The 17,935-nt window shown below is 38.3% G+C and overlaps 2 protein-coding genes across 4 annotated transcripts in view; one reads left to right on the plus strand and one right to left on the minus strand.

Moving 5' to 3' along the window:
• The window catches only part of LOC114525137 (WD repeat and FYVE domain-containing protein 3-like), a 73,478-nt gene that overhangs the window by 35,555 nt on the left and 19,988 nt on the right, over positions 1–17,935 (minus strand). For both annotated transcript variants that reach the window (XM_028546352.1, XM_028546351.1), the window contains 30 exons: positions 16,838–17,026; positions 16,679–16,764; positions 16,465–16,547; positions 16,085–16,132; positions 15,881–15,968; positions 14,841–14,996; positions 12,024–12,156; positions 11,850–11,938; positions 11,041–11,140; positions 10,589–10,665; positions 10,151–10,195; positions 9,787–9,935; positions 9,348–9,410; positions 9,211–9,271; positions 8,943–9,028; positions 8,447–8,518; positions 8,069–8,123; positions 7,562–7,681; positions 7,133–7,357; positions 6,646–6,799; positions 6,153–6,377; positions 5,941–6,020; positions 5,537–5,675; positions 5,350–5,417; positions 4,790–4,876; positions 4,417–4,509; positions 4,251–4,316; positions 3,597–3,674; positions 3,376–3,477; positions 2,796–2,918 (listed from right to left, as the gene is read on the minus strand). In XM_028546352.1, the coding sequence (XP_028402153.1) occupies positions 2,796–2,918; positions 3,376–3,477; positions 3,597–3,674; positions 4,251–4,316; positions 4,417–4,509; positions 4,790–4,876; positions 5,350–5,417; positions 5,537–5,675; positions 5,941–6,020; positions 6,153–6,377; positions 6,646–6,799; positions 7,133–7,357; positions 7,562–7,681; positions 8,069–8,123; positions 8,447–8,518; positions 8,943–9,028; positions 9,211–9,271; positions 9,348–9,410; positions 9,787–9,935; positions 10,151–10,195; positions 10,589–10,665; positions 11,041–11,140; positions 11,850–11,938; positions 12,024–12,156; positions 14,841–14,996; positions 15,881–15,968; positions 16,085–16,132; positions 16,465–16,547; positions 16,679–16,764; positions 16,838–17,026 (3,140 nt within the window). The remainder of the gene's footprint in view (positions 1–2,795; positions 2,919–3,375; positions 3,478–3,596; positions 3,675–4,250; positions 4,317–4,416; positions 4,510–4,789; positions 4,877–5,349; positions 5,418–5,536; positions 5,676–5,940; positions 6,021–6,152; positions 6,378–6,645; positions 6,800–7,132; positions 7,358–7,561; positions 7,682–8,068; positions 8,124–8,446; positions 8,519–8,942; positions 9,029–9,210; positions 9,272–9,347; positions 9,411–9,786; positions 9,936–10,150; positions 10,196–10,588; positions 10,666–11,040; positions 11,141–11,849; positions 11,939–12,023; positions 12,157–14,840; positions 14,997–15,880; positions 15,969–16,084; positions 16,133–16,464; positions 16,548–16,678; positions 16,765–16,837; positions 17,027–17,935) is intronic.
• LOC114525140 (collagen alpha-4(IV) chain-like) lies at positions 396–2,221 on the plus strand. 2 transcript variants are annotated; one of them, XM_028546356.1, is made up of 5 exons: positions 396–531; positions 721–791; positions 959–1,006; positions 1,212–1,343; positions 1,428–2,221. In XM_028546356.1, exons 1-5 carry the CDS (start codon positions 443–445, stop codon positions 1,910–1,912), a joined length of 825 nt encoding a protein of 274 aa, XP_028402157.1. In that variant the 5' UTR covers positions 396–442; the 3' UTR covers positions 1,913–2,221. The 2 variants fall into 2 exon arrangements, with proteins under 2 accessions (XP_028402157.1, XP_028402158.1); XM_028546357.1 differs by having other exon boundaries at positions 724–791.

Here is a 17,935-nt window from a genome sequence, read left to right on the forward strand (position 1 = left end):
ACACTTCAATACGAGAAATAAATACCGAAAAACGCGCCAAAGTTTACTTTTATTCTTTAAATTTCCAAGCAACCTCAAAATTTCAGCGAAACTTTGGATAATTATCGTTTCCAATCAATCCTGTTCGGAATGAAACATCAAGTTGACACAGTAATTATTAAGCTTGGCTTCACAAATATATGTAAAAAATTCTCCAAGAATGTGAAAGCTGTTCTTCCTTCAGCTAAATAGTTCATAAATGAAATGTTCACGTGGTTTCAAAGATGATTCTGATTGGATGAGGTTGACAGAAAATGATGTGATTGGCTAAGAACCACGATACTGTTCTCTTCCTTGATTCATTACAAAAGAATTGTTTATTTCAAAACACAATCATTCTGACGATTTGAGCCGAGAGATATCACACGTTATATTAGATTTTTCTAAGAAAAAAGTGTAAACCATGAAGAATATTTTGAGTTTTTGGTTCGTTCTGCTGTGTTTATCGCTGGTTTCGGCCAAGGAAGATGAACGTGAATTAACACAACGAAGGTAATTCACAAGTTTATTACGTTTGATTTTAGCGAACAATATTCACATTGGCGGCTTTGTCAGTTCTCTTGAAAGTTGTTTGCCAGTGTAGACAGACTGTGCCTAACTTGGAGTGATGGAAATATCGCTTGGTAAGAGCAAGTGAATATTTCAGATAATAACAGACGCTGTCATGTTCTTTTCTTCCAGCAGCGGCCTCGTAAAGCGAACAACAAATCCATCCTCTTGTACAGGACCTCAAGGATTGCCAGGTCGTGATGGTATGTGGCCTTGCTTTGAAATATCTCATCATGCGAGCTTAATAATCCTTTCCGTTTTTACAAATTCTTAAATCACTCTGTAACAAAGAATTAGCTCAATTTAGGCTAGAGGCCCCAAATAGCTCCAATATACCAGAAGTTGATATTGTCTAAAATTCCGTTTTCAGGAAAGGATGGTAAAGACGGCAGAGATGGCAGAGATGCCTCGCTACGCGGTAAGTTTTTTAAATTAAAGTCAAAATTGAAGAGTTTTGCCACAAACGACACGTCACATAATCTATCAATTGGTTTGGAAAATATATTCCAGTATTCATATGCAAATGATCCTTTTTGAAAGATGATTGTTGTAATTGAAACAACAATGTTTTAGAATGACAGACATTTGTACAAAGATGATTTATAATTGATTTTGTTTTTCAGGTGAACGCGGAAGAAAAGGTGCTCCAGGACCACAAGGCCCCCCGGGGCCACCAGGAAACGCCTCTGGAGGTGTGGTTTACACCAGATGGGGACGAAAACATTGCCCTTCGAAAAGCATCGAGATGTATTCTGGTAAGAAAGTATTTCATTTTATAATCAGTCGTAATTTTAGCTAGAATGACAACCATACAGTTAGGTTTTCAATCTTCATCACAGGTGTGATGGGAGGATCATATTACAATGATGCTGGTGGAGCTTCAAACTACCTCTGTCTACCTTTGAATCCGATTTTTGAAAAATACGTCGATGGGATCCAAGCGTCAACGTATATGCACGGCGTCGAGTATCACATTCATGGTGGACAAAACCAAATATTTCCAAACACAAATATTCACGATGACAACGCACCATGCGCAGTGTGCCTAGCTAAATCACGTGCTAGTCACATGATGATCCCAGCTCGTAACGTGTGTCCTTCTGGTTGGACAATGGAGTACAAAGGTTACCTCATGGCAGAACGTTTTAATCACAAACGAACCCAGTTCATTTGTGTTGATGGTGATCCCGAGGCAACACATGGATCACACGCTGATACGAATGGAGCATTGCTTTATTTTGTTGAAGGTTATTGTGGTCATTCCCTACCATGTCCACCCTACGTTCATGGCAGAGAGCTGACCTGTGTCGTCTGTACACAGTAACTAAACCTACAAGGATTTTTCATCACTTGACTAACATTTAACGACACTAATTTAGTATCATCAAAGCTGCACAGTTAACCTCATAATAACCATTTGCAACAATGAGACAATATTAGCACCAAAAGCACCTTCTTTTCTACAAAATATATCGCATTTAATAGCATATTTTCACAATCACCGTAATAGTTTCTGTCGCAATAAAAATAGTCAACACGATAGTTGTTTAGGCGTTAAACGCAAGAGAACCGATTTGATGTGAAAGATGCAGTGGACGGAAATACATCTCTTCCAATCACATATAATGTAATAATATTATTAATTTGTCAACAAGAAAAAAATCCCTAGCATAGTTTTTGAATAAAAATTTTTTGCATTAAACGACTTGATATAACTTAAAATATATAACTTATTTGCTATATACCTTATTTGCTTCTACGAAATTTATGTGTCCCGTTACTAAGCATTTTTAAACAGTTTAAACAAGCTTCATGGAAAACATTGAAGGATATGAGCCGAATTTAACCAATCAGAATGGATTTTCATTTTGGTGCTAGTTCCGGGCCTATTCTTGACGATCGTATGAAGTAGATAACACTTCAAACCATTTGCGATACCATTTTATTAGAATTAAAATATTTGCAAACATGTTCATGTATGTTTGCACCACTGACCTATGTTAGATTATCTAATAAAGGTCAGTGGTTTGCACCTGCATGTGCGGGTTTTGAGCGGGTTTAGCTTTTGGAAGACGTTAAATATGCCTTTCGATGACGTCATGCTGACGTTTACCGCCCACAGTTTAGATATCATCAGCGTGCACCTGAACTCGGGCGACAAAATTTTACAAAGTTATTAATTATGAAAGTTATTATTCCCCACTTACCTCTGACATAAGACAGCAATGAATAGGGTTTGTTGGTCTAAGACAAGTATTCTCCTCAACAATGAGTTGACCATTCACAGACCAGAGATACAGATATGTGCCCGCACACGTGATAATATCACCCTGCGTGGAATAACACAACAACCTTAAAGCCCGTTTTGCACTAGTCATTTTGGTTGCAGTTTTCGGTGCGATTTTCGTCTTTTGATGGATGTGAACGAGAAAGAGTTACGAAAGCTCTAATGTATCCAGTGAACTCTATATGAACTGGAACGATACCCTGATCGCCATCTTTGAAGCCTATATAAAGCCGAATCGGGCACCAGTGCCAGTCCATTTCTATCGTTTTTGTCCTCACGGTCGACGATCACGGTGACAATGATAGAAAGAGACTGGCACTGGTACCCAATTTGGCTTCAAAGATGGCGGCTAGTTCACCCCGTGAGATTGTCGTATTCCAGTTTTTATATATAGTTCAATGGATGTATAAGAGCGCTTATTACAACATACGTAACTAATTGACTCATTCACATCTATCAAAAGAAAAAAAATGGGAAAATGGGAAAAAACAAAAACTTACGGTCAAATTGTTTATGGAAATGTTTGACACTGGCGAAACATGGCCGCGAAGTTGTCGTACGTACGTCAGTTTATTCAAATCCCAAATGATGCACGTCATATCCTAAAAAAGATTATATTCGTCTAAAGAAACATCCGCTGTTTAAATTTTCGGCCGTTTCTAAAAAAGGTCGTGCAATGCACGCAAAGTGAGTCATACGGTAATACTTTAGAATTGAATACCTCAGATCCACTGACAATAAGATTGTAAGAGCTCGAAACAGCAAGACACGTGACCGGTTGCAGATGGCCGTATAGAACCTATAATAAGAGGTTAGAGGGTGAAGGTGATAACCTTCGTAATGATGGTTTATTGTTGATAATGTCGGTGATAACGGTTGATGTTGGTTGATAATTGTGAATATGTCGGTGATGGTGGTCTATTAAGAATATTGCTGAGCGTTGTTGATAAATAGGGATATCGCTGGGTATAGTTGTGATTAAGGTGGTCAGATGGTGATAAAGTTGGTTATATTGGTGTAATGGTGAAATCGTCATATTTACGGAGGTGTAATGGTGGTACTGTTGGCGACGGTTGATGTGATTGTTAAATGGGGATATTGTTAGCAATGATGATATTTAGTTAAGGTGGTTAAATGGTGATAGAGTTGGTTATAGTGGTTTATTGGTGAAGTTGGTGATATTAGCGAAGGTGCAATGGTGGTACTGTTGGTGACGGTTGATGTGATTGTTAAATGGGGATGTTGTTAGCTATGGTGGTGTTTATTAAGGTGGTTTAATGGTGAAGTTGGTGATATTTACGGAGGAGTAATGGTGGCACTGATGGCAATGTAAAGCCACGCATTCAATAGTGATATGTAGGAAAATGAGACTCACTTCGTGTATGGCAAGTTGAGGTCTCTTATCTTTGTTTTCACGATCAACTATCCACACGTACACCAGCTTAAGAAAAACAAGAATTTAAATAAAGTTTTTAATAAAAAGATCAAAAACACTCACATTAGATCAAATAACATGTTAATGAAATACTATAATAACTCACAGTGTTCCTTCCTCCTGTAATGAGTGTTCTTGAGTCGGGACAAGCAGCGCAGAGAATCTGACCAACTTGGGAATCTTCCATCACAGCGATAATCTAAAAACATTTAACATGTGCATAAACAAACCCTTTTGTAGTTTGAAAATAAAAATTTAATAAATAGTTTTCAAATGCTACTAAATAACCACCACCAACGTGCACAACGAGTTCAATCTGCGACTTCGCACATGCGTTGCTCTATTTAAGAGTCATTTATCATACAACTGTCAACCTCAGTGCATGACTAATTACTAACTTATCTAAATATGTTAATTATATTACACCTTTAACGTAAAAATTCAAATATGTAAGTGACGTATGCACAGCGATGCACTACCTTATCTCCATCCAGTTGCCCGATTCTTAAGCTGAGATCACCGTAGCCCCACGCGACGTATTGATTACAAGGAGGAGGAAACATTATCTAAGAATAATAGTGATAATGTGAATGGTTAAAGTTCGCTGATTATGATTGATGCTGATTAACACGTCCTCATCTCTGTGACTGAGGTTTGATTTCTGTAATATGCAGTTGCCTGATTATAATTTCACCTCAGTCACATGTGAGAAGATTGCTTCTAGTTTGACTCTACCAAACACAGTGGTTAATACGTGTGTCTTTCATCTCTGTGACTGAGGTTTGATTTCTGTAATATGCAGTTGTCTGATTATAATTTCACCTCAGTCACATGTGAGAAGATTGCTTCTAGTTTGACTCTACCAAACACAGTGGTTAGTACATGTATCTTTCATCTCTGTGACTGAGGTTTGATTTCTGTAATATGCAGTTGTGTGATTATAATTTCACCTCAGTCACATGTGAGAAGAGTGCTTCTAGTTTGACTCTACCAAACACAGTGGTTAATACATGTGTGTATGGTTAGTTACAGAACTTACATGATTCTTCTTTACCGCCAAAATCCCTTTATCCGATTGAATGATTTGACCAACTGGACCTTTAATTTCTAAAAAGAGAAAACAGCAATTCAATTTTAAAACGCTGTTATATTGGCCTCAAACGAAAAAATCGAATAACTTCAAAGTATCGTAGTCCCGTAGTCCTAATTGCTGGCTCAACAGCTACCTTTAATTGGCTGAGTGCTTGGCATCATTTTCGTGAAGTTATTAACCAATTTGTCGGCATTGACAACAAACGAGCTGTTTGATTGTTCCTGATCTTGAACCAGGAAAGCTTTTTTGCTTACATGAGCCTTCTTAAATAGCTAAACAATTTCAAAACTACAAATTATTACTATGATCGAAAACTTTATCAGTTCTAAACTGTTCTTCCTAGAGGTCCAGTAAGGATCATCTCTTATTGATCCAGTGTTACTACAGGAGGAAACCTAAACTATACTAACTTTATTTATACTGGATAGCTCTATCAGTTCTAAATTGTTCTTCCTAGAGGTTCAGTAAGGATCATCTCATATTGATTCAGTGTTACTACAGGAGGAAACCTAAACTAAATAAAAAAAACTTTAGTACCTGTCTTGGAGTTTGGCCGAAATTGTTGATGAATCCAATTTTAGCATTTCTTTTCACAGGATCGTGAATATTGGTTATATCTGTAAAAGAAAGTAAAGGGAATGACAAGGCTGAGAGCAAATTATTCGCTTATCGCCGTAAGCAATTATTGTGTGTGAAACGAATAATAAGAAAAGTAGAAATCAAAACAAAACAATTCATAAGTTAACTACCAGCACTATCAGCGTAAAACCAATGATGAAAAACATTAACAGCTTCTCTGGCAGCATCTCCTCGCTGTTTGTAGCCAAAGATCAAGTCAATCCAGAGATGAAGTCGGCTGCTGACGTAATCACATTCCAACGCCTTGCGATGTTGACGGATAAACTCCCGTGCGTCCCCTTTTGCCCATCGAGGTAACACAACATCATTAAGTACCACTCCACTTTGCTTCTGACCTATATATAATAAGGATGAAGTGAAGTCTCAATAAGAGATTATCCTTACTGAACCTCTAGGAAGTTAGAGTTATCCAGTATAAATAAAGTTAGTTTAGTTTAGGTTTCTTCTTGTAGTAACACTGGATCAATAAGAAATTATCCTTACTGGACCTCTAGGAAAAACAGTTTAGAACTGATAGAGCTATCCAGTATAAATAAAGTTAGTTTAATTTACGTTTCTTCCTGTAGTAACACTTGATCAATAAAATATAGTTAGTATGCCTACCCAGATCAAATCTATTTGAATTCAAAAGAAATTCTGGAAGGTAAAAGAACTCTGGTATAAGTTCTTTAACGTCCGCCATGTTTGTTTCAGAAGCAGAGAACCAAGCGTCCTTAACTCCATGAAACATTCGATCAGGAAGGTCGAAATGGCCATCCTAGACAAAAATTATCATTCTTTATAATAAATTCGCATCCATCATCATCCAACCCTATCAACTCATATTCACTTTCGTATTACACCCATCCCCTTCAACCTGCACACACACCCATTCTTATCCCCTCACGTACTGTCAACGGCTCACATTTCGTCTAGTCCACTTTAGTCAACCACTTTCATCAACCCTGATCAACCTTCATCCACTCCTATCCACTCGCACTCACCCTTACCATACGTCTCAACAACATTCATCAACTCACAAGAAATCTCATCAACTATCTTCCCCTTCTATCAACCTTTATCCCTCCACCCTCCTTGACGTGGGCTTCACCTGTAAGCGAAGAAAATGCTGTGCAAATGGTTCCATCCTGACTAAGTATGAAGCAACGACCATGGCTGACGAATAATGAGTAGCGTAATGATAGGCTGGTGTCTCGCTCGTTGGATCATCCCACTCACGATAACGTTTCTCAAAATCTTTCTTGCGTCCTTCGGTCTGCGTTCCCATTGGCTTAGACAGATCTCGAAATGTAGCCGGATTGTTCAAGTCAAGTTCCTAACAACGAGAATTTCATAGCACAATAGTAAATGTTTAGTAAATTGGTTCTAATAAATGGGACTTTCACTTTTGTGGAATTGTGACGTTTGTAATGGAGTGCTTCTACGGTTCCACAAACCACAGAGTTGTTCTTTTAGTGATGGAACACAATTTAAGAGGGAACCTAATTTTTTCGAGTCATTGTGAGATAGAGGAGCTTACCTCGCTGTCATAGTCCGCAATGATCCATGGGAAGACAGGATACTGCATAAGATCGTTGTACGAACGTCCAGATAACGTATTGAGATACATCAGATACTGGAAATTGGAGATTTCTCCTTTCTAAACCAAGAAAAATAAGCAATTGAATTATGAATTTTTTTGTATTCTGAAGCCGGTTGTATTAAGCCCGCTTAATTTGAACAGTGGATAAGTCAAAATTAAATAACACGCTTAACATCTCTCTTGAATGAGTCAACTTGAATATTATACACTGAATATGTAGTTGTAATCAGTAGCTTTGTTTTAAGGTTAAAAACATTTTGTTTGCTTCTTGCCATAAAACGATAGACATGCTTTCTATTTTGAACTTATCCACCGTTTAACCTAAACGGGCTTGATACAACCGGCCCCTGCACTTTAGACGATAAACAAACTGTAAACAGAGTTTAAAGAGTTTGCTGGAAAATTCAAAATTAGTCTATAGCTGATATCATCCGTCGCACAAACCTCCCATCTTTGGGTTACCGATTTCTCGCCGATGAATGCGTTTATGAATCCCAAACTACGAAAAACAAGACGCCATTATTTTAAAGTTTAAGTCAAGTCCGTAAGTAAACAAACTGTTTGTTTGCATGTTGAACTTCTATACTTTTCAAAATAAAATCGCTGTGTTAATATTTAATTCTGTATTGAGGTTCGCTACACTTCCAAATGATCGTATATTATTTGTTTGTGCGCAGAAAAATTATAAGCATGTGAAATTTGGGCAAATTTTTATAGAGAGGGTCCTCAATTGTTATGAGCAGAACCGATGCGCAAAACACACTTGATTTCCACTTTAAAGAAATGCATCGCATGGCATTTTATTCACTGAAAATTTCACACCTTTCAACATCCGTATCTGGTTTTTGTCCTGACACGTAATCAATTGGAGTGGCTGGTATCAGGGAGAGCATTCTGAATAACGAAAACAATGTTGTGTACAATATCAGAGGTGAATTATAATCAGACAACTTCTTATTTAAGGATCAAACCTCAGTCACAGAGATGAAAGACACATGGACTAACCACTGTGTTTGGTAGAGTCAAACTAGAAGCACTCTTCTCACATGTGACTTAGGTGAAATTATAATCACACAACTGCATATTACAGAAATCAAACCTCAGTCACAGAGATGAAAGACACATGTACCAACCACTGTGTTTGGTAGAGTCAAACTAGAAGCACTCTTCTCACATGTGACTGAGGTGAAATTATAATCACACAACTGCATATTACAGAAATCAAACCTCAATCACAAGATGAAAGACATATGTACTAACCACTATCTTTGGTGGAACCAAACTGGAAGCATTCTTCTGAAGTGAATCCCAAACTTACTTGTTGTAAACTTTATCTCGAACCGACTTGGGAAAAACAAGCAAATGATTCCTTCCATCGCTTGAGAAAATCTCCAATGCTGTGTCCTGAAAAATACACCACAAGTCTTCAAATTTTGCATAGTTATATCCCAGTTACTGTAACTCTGAAATACACGACCCTGATTGGCCAATTCTGTCCCTAACTATAGTTAAAGTTAACTATATACGTTTTACACGACCGGCCTCTGCTGAAGGAAATTGGGGTAAGCTTTTCGGTTCGTTCTAACCTGTAAAAGATATCTCCTCTTGTGCACTTCACGTACTGCCTCGTAAGCCCACGTGGTGCATCTGAAACACAACAAAAGTTGTTAAACATTTCTTTGTTAAAGTCTTTTGTGTTGCCTTTTGGTCAAAGTACACTCACATCTTTTTAAATGCAGACAGGCCAGAATCATGTGAACTTCTTGGTATGATCGGGTCATGGGCACTAAAGAAAATACACAGTTCATAGGAGATTATCAGATGATCGTAACAGATGATCGTAACAGGTGATCCTAAGAGATGATCCTAAAAGATGATCCAAAGAGATGATTTAAAGAGATGATCCTAAGAGATGATCTTATACTCAAGATGATCCCACCAGAGATGATCCCTTAGAGATTATCTTACTGAAAAAGATCCCAGAAGAGATGTTCTAATCAGAGATGATCTACTGAGGATGATCGCCTTAGAGATGATCTTACGAGGGATGATCTTACAAGAGATTATCTTACTAGACATTATCTTACTAGAGATTAACTTCGTGGAGATTATCTTACTAGAGATTATCTTAGTGGAGATGATGATCATAGTTCATCACTTACCCATCGGGAAGTGAATCGATATCTTTGATTTCCTTCGTCGATAACAAAGTCACGCCGTCGACAACGTAAAAATGCAATTGTCCAAAAAGAAACAATCCTTCAGCGTGGTCAAGACCTTCAACACGAGCACAACGGAACATTGAGCGAATCTAATGAAAATGAAAAAAAAAATTTTTACAAAATTAATCCCAGGTAATATAATTTTATAGCGTGCGCAGTAAATGATAAACCGTAGGCTAACACTCTTTGAGATGAGTAAACAAAGTTTTATTCATCTCAATGGTCACATATTACATAAGAGCTGAAAACAAGATTTTATCCTTTTTTCTATGGAATACTTAAAGCATATTGTTTCAATGTTTACCTTTTCACCAGCTTCAAGTAACTTTAATATCGTTTGATCTTCCATCTAAAAGTGATGCGTTTACATTTAAATACTCGTTAACTTCACAAAACGTGCTTCAATATTGTAACAGCCGAGATTCGGAGAGCTGACCTTTGTCGGGTCAACAATATCCTGTGAGCCAACTTCAAGACCATTTCAACAATAAAATATTTGTCATGGATGTTATTTTTCTTTAAGATATAGCTACATACTCATTTACAATTTTTCGAGCGATTTTGTAAGACGAATAAACACAAAAACAGTTGTTAATTCTCTGAAGTATAAAATGCCTTCATATGCGAACTAGACTTTCCCGGCGAGATGTAAGCATTGCAAGGCATGGCAGTTGATGCGAATGCTCAGAATTATCACTCTAATGATTACCCCGGCAAAAAGATAACGACTGCTTCCACTTACATCGTTAATTTCATTTTCTTCCACTTCTTTGTACTCTGTGGAAACAGAGTGCTGTATTTCACTGACCGAACGTTCATCTATGACGTAGCAAGATAAAAAAGGGTTTACACTTTTGAATGTAGAGATACGGTGATCCTATTGTCTTAACCACCAAGACTCACTTTGATGCAATATATTCTCTTTATACCAAAATAACGCTTGGTGCCTAATGGAGAACCCGTTAAATGCTATTGGCAATCATTTGAGATACCTAATGATCTATTTTTGTCAATACCTTCAGCATATGAGAAGGACCGCGTTTGAAACAGGCCTACAGTTTTGATAGGAAGCGATTCTACATTTTCGCGGCAATTTTTTTCGCAAGCCAATCACATCACTGGATTTCATATATCGCTTCGCGCGGCGCGAATAAATTCGCCTGGTGGAGAATAGACTTAAAATCACAGACTTACATTTGTTGTCAGACTTCATCTCAAGCGCACTGATCTTCTGGTTTGATAACATTGAATACAATCTGCTGTCGAAACTCATCGGAATCTTAAACTTAGAAGGCTGTAATGAAAAACAGCTGCTTTAGTGAATTCAATTCGATTTAGTTCAATCAGTTATGATTACTGATCTTTATAGCAATCCTGGAGAGCGTTAACATCGAATTAACATGAAATGTTGACATGATTTAACATCGAATTAACATAACGTTAACATCACTAAAGTCAACCTCTGTGGTTGTTATTTTTGTCAAAATTCAGGGACGCCGGAACAGGGGGGGGGGCAGCAGCAGGGACAGCTGGCCCCTTGTCTTTCACGAGCAAAGACAAGGATGCCTTTTTCTTTTAAGGGATTTCATTGTAAAAGTGTAATCCACGAGCTTCAAGAATAACACAATCGTCTGGTGAAAAACTCCCGAAATGATCTCGGAATGAAAACACGAAGTTCAACAGAAGATGTTTTGCAAACATTCTATTGTATGCGACTTCACGAAAGTGTCCTTTCACGATGCCAATCAATCCCCCCTCTTTGCCTTCGCATCCTCCAGCGTCCCTGTCAAAATTGCACTGCAAATTTTTGTTGATTTTATGTGCGATTTTGTTCTTTTGATAGATGTGAACGAGTGACCAGTCACGAATGCTCTGATGTATAAGAGCTCTTACTTGAACATCCGTAACTAATTCACTCGTTTACATCTATTGAAAGAAGAAAATCCCACATAAAATCGCGAAAAGTGAATCAAGACAGCGTGTTTCAGTTTTTGATTGATCACCTTTTCAGACTGTTTCTCTGGAGTTCTGTAACAGTAATGCTCATAAAAGTTGTCATTCTGACACATTTTCTTTCTCATGCGACAAGGACCTGTCGGGTGAAAGAGAATATCGAATTTATCACACGTTAAACCTAGTAAAATTTCAAATTTTCTACCAAAATTGTCGACACCAACCTTCGACCATGTCCAACATCCATTTATCCAAACGAGAGTCAGAAGGCGGACCCCAGAGACCTCGAATCCTCGTCAAGTCATCCGCACGGGATGACCACTCTTGTGCTATGGATCTTTCTATTAACTTGTAATTCTAAATAGTGAAAACCAAATAAATAAGAGATGATCCTTACTGGACCGCTACGAAGAACAGTTTAGAACCGATAGAGTTATCCAGCATAAATAAAGTTAGTTTAGTTTAGGTTTCCTCCTGTAGTAACACTGGATCAATAAGAGATCGATGATCCTTACTGGACCTCTAGGAAGAAGAGTTTAGAACTGATAGAGCTATCCAGTATAAAAAAAGTTAGTTTAGTTTAGGTTCCTCCTGTAGTAACACTGGATCAATAAGAGATGATCTTAACTGCACCTTTAGGAAGAGAAGTTTAGAACTGATCGAGCTAACCAGTATAAGTTTCTCTAAGTTTCTCTCTTAGTTTAGGTTTCCTCCTGTAGTAACACTGGTATTTGGTCGTATTTGCCATTTTCCGACGAATATGACAATGGTCGTATTTGCCATTTTCCGGCGAATATGACCATGGTCGTATTTGCCATTTTCCGACGAATATAACCATGGTCGTATTTGCCATTTTCCAGCGAATATGACCATGGTCGTATTTGCCATTTTTCGACGAATATGACCATGGTCGTATTTGCCATTTTCCAGCGAATATGACCATGGTCGTATTTGCCATTCTCCGACGAATATGACCATGGTCGTATTTGCCATTTTCCAGCGAATATGACCATGGTCGTATTTGCCATTTTCCGACGAAAATAACCATGGTCGTATTTGCCATTTTCCAGCGAATATGACCATGGTCGTATTTGCCATTTTTCGACGAATATGACCATGGTCGTATTTGCCATTTTCCAGCGAATATGACCATGGTCGTATTTGCCATTTTCCGACGAATATAACCATGGTCGTATTTGCCATTTTCCAGCGAATATGACCATGGTCGTATTTGCCATTTTCCGACGAATATGACCATGGTCGTATTTGCCATTCTCCGACGAATATGACATGGTCGTATTTGCCATTTTCCAGCGAATATGACCATGGTCGTATTTGCCATTTTCCGGCGAATATAACCATGGTCGTATTTGCCATTTTTCGACGAATATGACCATGGTCGTATTTGCCATTTTTCGGCCAGTATGACCATGGTCGTATTTGCCATTTACCGGCGAATATGACCATGGTCGTATTTGCCATTCTCCGACGAATATGACCATGGTCGTATTTGCCATTTTCCAGCGAATATGACCATGGTCGTATTTGCCATTTTCCGACGAAAATAACCATGGTCGTATTTGCCATTTTCCAGCGAATATGACCATGGTCGTATTTGCCATTTTTCGACGAATATGACCATGGTCGTATTTGCCATTTTCCGACGAATATAACCATGGTCGTATTTGCCATTTTTCGACGAATATGACCATGGTCGTATTTGCCATTTTTCGGCCAGTATGACCATGGTCGTATTTGCCATTTTCCGGCCAGTATGACCATGGTCGTATTTGCCATTTACCGGCGAATATGACCATGGTCGTATTTGCCATTTTCCGGCGAATAAGACCATGGTCGTATTTGCCATTTTCCGACGAATATGACCATGGTCGTATTTGCCATTTTCCGGCCAATATGACCATGGTCGTATTTGCCATTTTCCGGCGAATATGACCATGGTCGTATTTGCCATTCTCCGGCGAATATGACCATGGTCGTATTTGCTATTTTCCGGCGAATATGACCATGGTCGTATTTGCCATTTTCCGGCGAATATGACCATGGTCGTATTTGCTATTTTCCGGCGAATATGACCATGGTCGTATTCGCCATTTTTCGACGAATATGACCATGGTCGTATTTGCCATTTTCCGACGAATATAACCATGGTCGTATTTGCCATTTTCCAGCGAATATGACCATGGTCGTATTTGCCATTTTCCGACGAATATGACAATGGTCGTATTTGCCATTTTCTGACCAATATGACCATGGTCGTATTTGCCATTTTCCGGCGAATATGACCATGGTTGTATTTGCCATTTTCCGGCGAATATATATATGACCATGGTCGTATTTGCCATGTTCCGGCGAATATGACCATGGTCGTATTTGCCATTTTCCGACGAATATGACCATGGTCGTATTTGCCATTTTCCGACGAATATGACCATGGTCGTATTTGCCATTTTCCGGCGAATATGACCATGGTCGTATTTGCCATTTTCCGGCGAATATGACCATGGTCGTATTTGCCATTTTCCGGCGAATATGACCATGGTCGTATTTGCCATTTTCCGGCGAATATGACCATGGTCGTATTTGCCTTTTTCCGACGAATATGACCATGGTCGTATTTGCCATTTTCCGACGAATAGGACCATGGTCGTATTTGCCGTTTTCCGGGGAATATGACCATGGTCGTATTTGTTATTTTCCGGCAAATATGACCATGGTCGTATTTGTATTTGTAATTGGCATGGTTATTATGTACTGGTTATTATTCGTATTTGCCATTTTCGGACCTCTAGGAAGAACAGTTTAGAATTGATGGAGCTATCCAGTATAAATAATGTTAGTTTAGTTTAGGTTTCCTCCTGTAGTAACACTGGATCAATAAGAGATGATCCTTACTGGACATCTAGAAAGAACAGTTTAGAACTGTTAGTCTTTTAGAGTCATCCGGTATGAATAAAGTGATAGTTTTCTCAAAACCAGTTTAACAAGAGACGATCCTCAGAACTAGATCTTGTTCTGTCTACCTGCAAATGGTTTCGATGCTGATGTAAAAACAATTTTTTGGCCAGATCAATGTGTTGGTTCGTCCATACGTCAGTGCTGGCAGTTTGTGGCAGATCAACAATTTTCTCCTTTTTAGTATTAACTGTTCGCCGACTTAAACCCATTTTAACGGGTCTCTAAACGAACGAAGAAATTTTTATGGCTGAGGTTTGATTTCTGTAATATGCAGTTCTGTGATTATAATTTCACCTCAGTCACATGTGAGAAGAGTGCTTCTAGTTTGACTCTACCAAACACAGTGGTTAGTACATGTGTCTTTCATCTCTGTGACTGAGGTTTGATTTCTGTAATATGCAGTTGTCTGATTATAATTTCACCTCAGTCACATGTGAGAAGAGTGCTTCTAGTTTGACTCTACCAAACACAGTGGTTAGTACATGTGTCTTTCATCTCTGTGACTGAGGTTTGATTTCTGTAATATGCAGTTGTGTGATTATAATTTCACCTCAGTCACACATGAGAAGAGTGCTTCTAGTTTGACTCTACCAAACACAGTGGTTAGTACATGTGTCTTTCATCTCTGTGACTGAGGTTTGATTTCTGTAATATGCAGTTGTGTGATTATAATTTCAGCTCAGTAACATGTGAGAAGAGTGCTTCTAGTTTGACTCTACCAAACACAGTGGTTAGTACATGTGTCTTTCATCTCTGTGACTGAGGTTTGATTTCTGTAATATGCAGTTGTGTGATTATAATTTCACCTCAGTCACACATGAGAAGAGTGCTTCTAGTTTGACTCTACCAAACACAGTGGTTAGTACATGTGTCTTTCATCTCTGTGACTGAGGTTTGATTTCTGTAATATGCAGTTGTGTGATTATAATTTCAGCTCAGTAACATGTGAGAAGAGTGCTTCTAGTTTGACTCTACCAAACACAGTGGTTAGTACATGTGTCTTTCATCTCTGTGACTGCATGAGGTTTGATTCATGTAATATGAAATATGTCTGATTATAATCTGGGATATAAGAAAAAATAAACTCTGCTGTACATATAAATACCTGGATCTTTGGACTTTCTGTTTTATGTTTGAGCTGAGAATTATGGAAAGCGTCCCAGACCTTTTTAGAAGGTTCTAACAAGGTGGGACTGAAATAAAATAAAAAATATTAGCCAGTCTATCATCATTCAGTGCAAATACTCTGACCATTCGAATGGTGAATGAATAGATCCTGAGGAAGCTCTAAGTTAAACAAATCTCGTACCCCAGAGATTTCGGATCCAAATTCATTGTTTTAAAAGTTTTTGTCGGTCTACAAAAGTAAATACAGAAAGGTTTAGGTCCACCTGTCAGTGTAGTAACACTGGATCAATAAGAGATGATCCTTACTGGACCTCTAGGAAGAACAGTTTAGAACTGATAGAGCTATCCAGTATAAATAAAGTTAGTTTAGTTTAGGTTTCCTCCTGTAGTAACACTGGATCAATAAGAGATGATCTTTACTGGACCTCTACGGAAGAACAGTTTAGAACTGATAAAGCTTTCCAGTATCAAGAAGTTTAGTTTAGGTTTTCTTCTGTAGTAAAACTGGATCAATAAGAGTAGATCTTCACTAAAACTACTGTAGTTAAAAGTTTTCCTTACATATCTCCCATGCCTTCGGAGCCATAAGGATATTTCGTGAAATTTGATTTCGGAAAGTCTATTTTGAACACACTTTCGATCACCTAAGAAATTCAAAAAGGTAAGAAAGAGGTTTCCTCCTGCAATAACAGTAGACCAATAAGAGATGATCCATAAAAGACTGGACCTCTAGGAAGAACAGTTTAAAGCTGATAAAGGCATCCGAAATACGAACCTCTCTTTTATTCTGAATAAAAACCTCCCATACTCGTTCAGCTGCAGCACTCAACAAGGCACCACTGTGGCTCAGGTCGCTGGGTCCTACAAAAAAACGAAGCAGCAGAAAGCTGAGACGACACCAACGTTGACCTTTGTATGGAATAAAGTTAAATACCTGCAACTGGACTACTCCCACCAGAATGCCCATCCTCGTGGTTCGTGTATTCTGGCAGAATAGCTCCGGTCATGATCAACAGGTGGTAGCATAAACTAGCGGTGAACTCAGCGTTGTTGTTAACGGATGAAAATACGATGCGATTGTTCGCAGTTAACATGTGAAGAAAGTCCAACATCACTGTGAAGTCTAAATGAAAGCAAAAGAAAGCGTTGTTCGTAATTCCTGAGACCCCTTTTACACTAGAACGAAAGTTTCCGGATTTGTAAATTTATCCGGATTCATTGTTACACACATGTATCGGATTCGCCAGGTGTTTACACTACACTTTAGTTGTCTCTGTATGCGGATTTGTCCGTTTACACTCACATTACTTATTCTTGGAGAATTGTTTGGTCGTCGCGTTTGAATTTCTTCGGATTCGCCGTGCAAAGCGTTTTTTACAAAAGAAAATTTTCCGGATTCAAATGTTTCTGGATACGAAGTTTCCACAAACTTTTACGGATTCAAAGTTTCCGGATACGGCTTAAAACCGAGTACATTTTCTATCGGATTCGTTGCTGCGTGTGTAAACAGCAACATGAATCCGGTACTAAAACATTCCGCTTTCGTGATGAATCCGGAAACTTTCGCTCTAGTGTAAACGGGGTCTGAGTTTCACGATGCCTTTTAAGAGTCAGAGTTTCAGTTTGTTTTACAGGTTCTAAATCAATCGTTAATCGTGCCTTGATCCAAGTGATCTCGCGCCTATATCTTAGTCGATCAGCGCTCAAAAAGGTTGAGCAAATCAAAATCAATTTTGCAGTATTTAATCAATTATATCTTCTGTTATTCTTTATAAAATTACTCGAAATTTTGTGATAATGTTTAGTTATAAGAACTATTTAGCTCTGGCATAAATTTGAAACAGAAATAAAGTAGATTTCTAGAGATATTTTAAGATATTTCAACTTAAAAGTTTTTCAGCCGAGAGTTGGATTTTCATTTGACAACTAGTCCCATTCCTTTCCCGCCAATTTTCCCCGTTTTGGCTCTCTGGAAGTCCACATAAATTCTGGCTTCGTTTCCGATAAATACACCTGCATTTTCTCTGTAATT

This window comes from Dendronephthya gigantea, unplaced genomic scaffold, assembly GCF_004324835.1.
Source record: "Dendronephthya gigantea isolate DGI-Jeju-01 unplaced genomic scaffold, DenGig_1.0 000033F, whole genome shotgun sequence".
Classification (NCBI taxonomy): domain Eukaryota; kingdom Metazoa; phylum Cnidaria; class Anthozoa; order Malacalcyonacea; family Nephtheidae; genus Dendronephthya; species Dendronephthya gigantea.

Bases quoted from the DNA above. Each gene is read 5' to 3' on its own strand.
- LOC114525140 (XM_028546356.1), top strand. From the start codon at position 443: ATGAAGAATATTTTGAGTTTTTGGTTCGTTCTGCTGTGTTTATCGCTG. The intron at 792-958 runs GTATGTGGCCTT...TTCCGTTTTCAG, and splicing joins AGGATTGCCAGGTCGTGATG to GAAAGGATGGTAAAGACGGC. The intron at 1,344-1,427 runs GTAAGAAAGTAT...TCTTCATCACAG, and splicing joins AAGCATCGAGATGTATTCTG to GTGTGATGGGAGGATCATAT.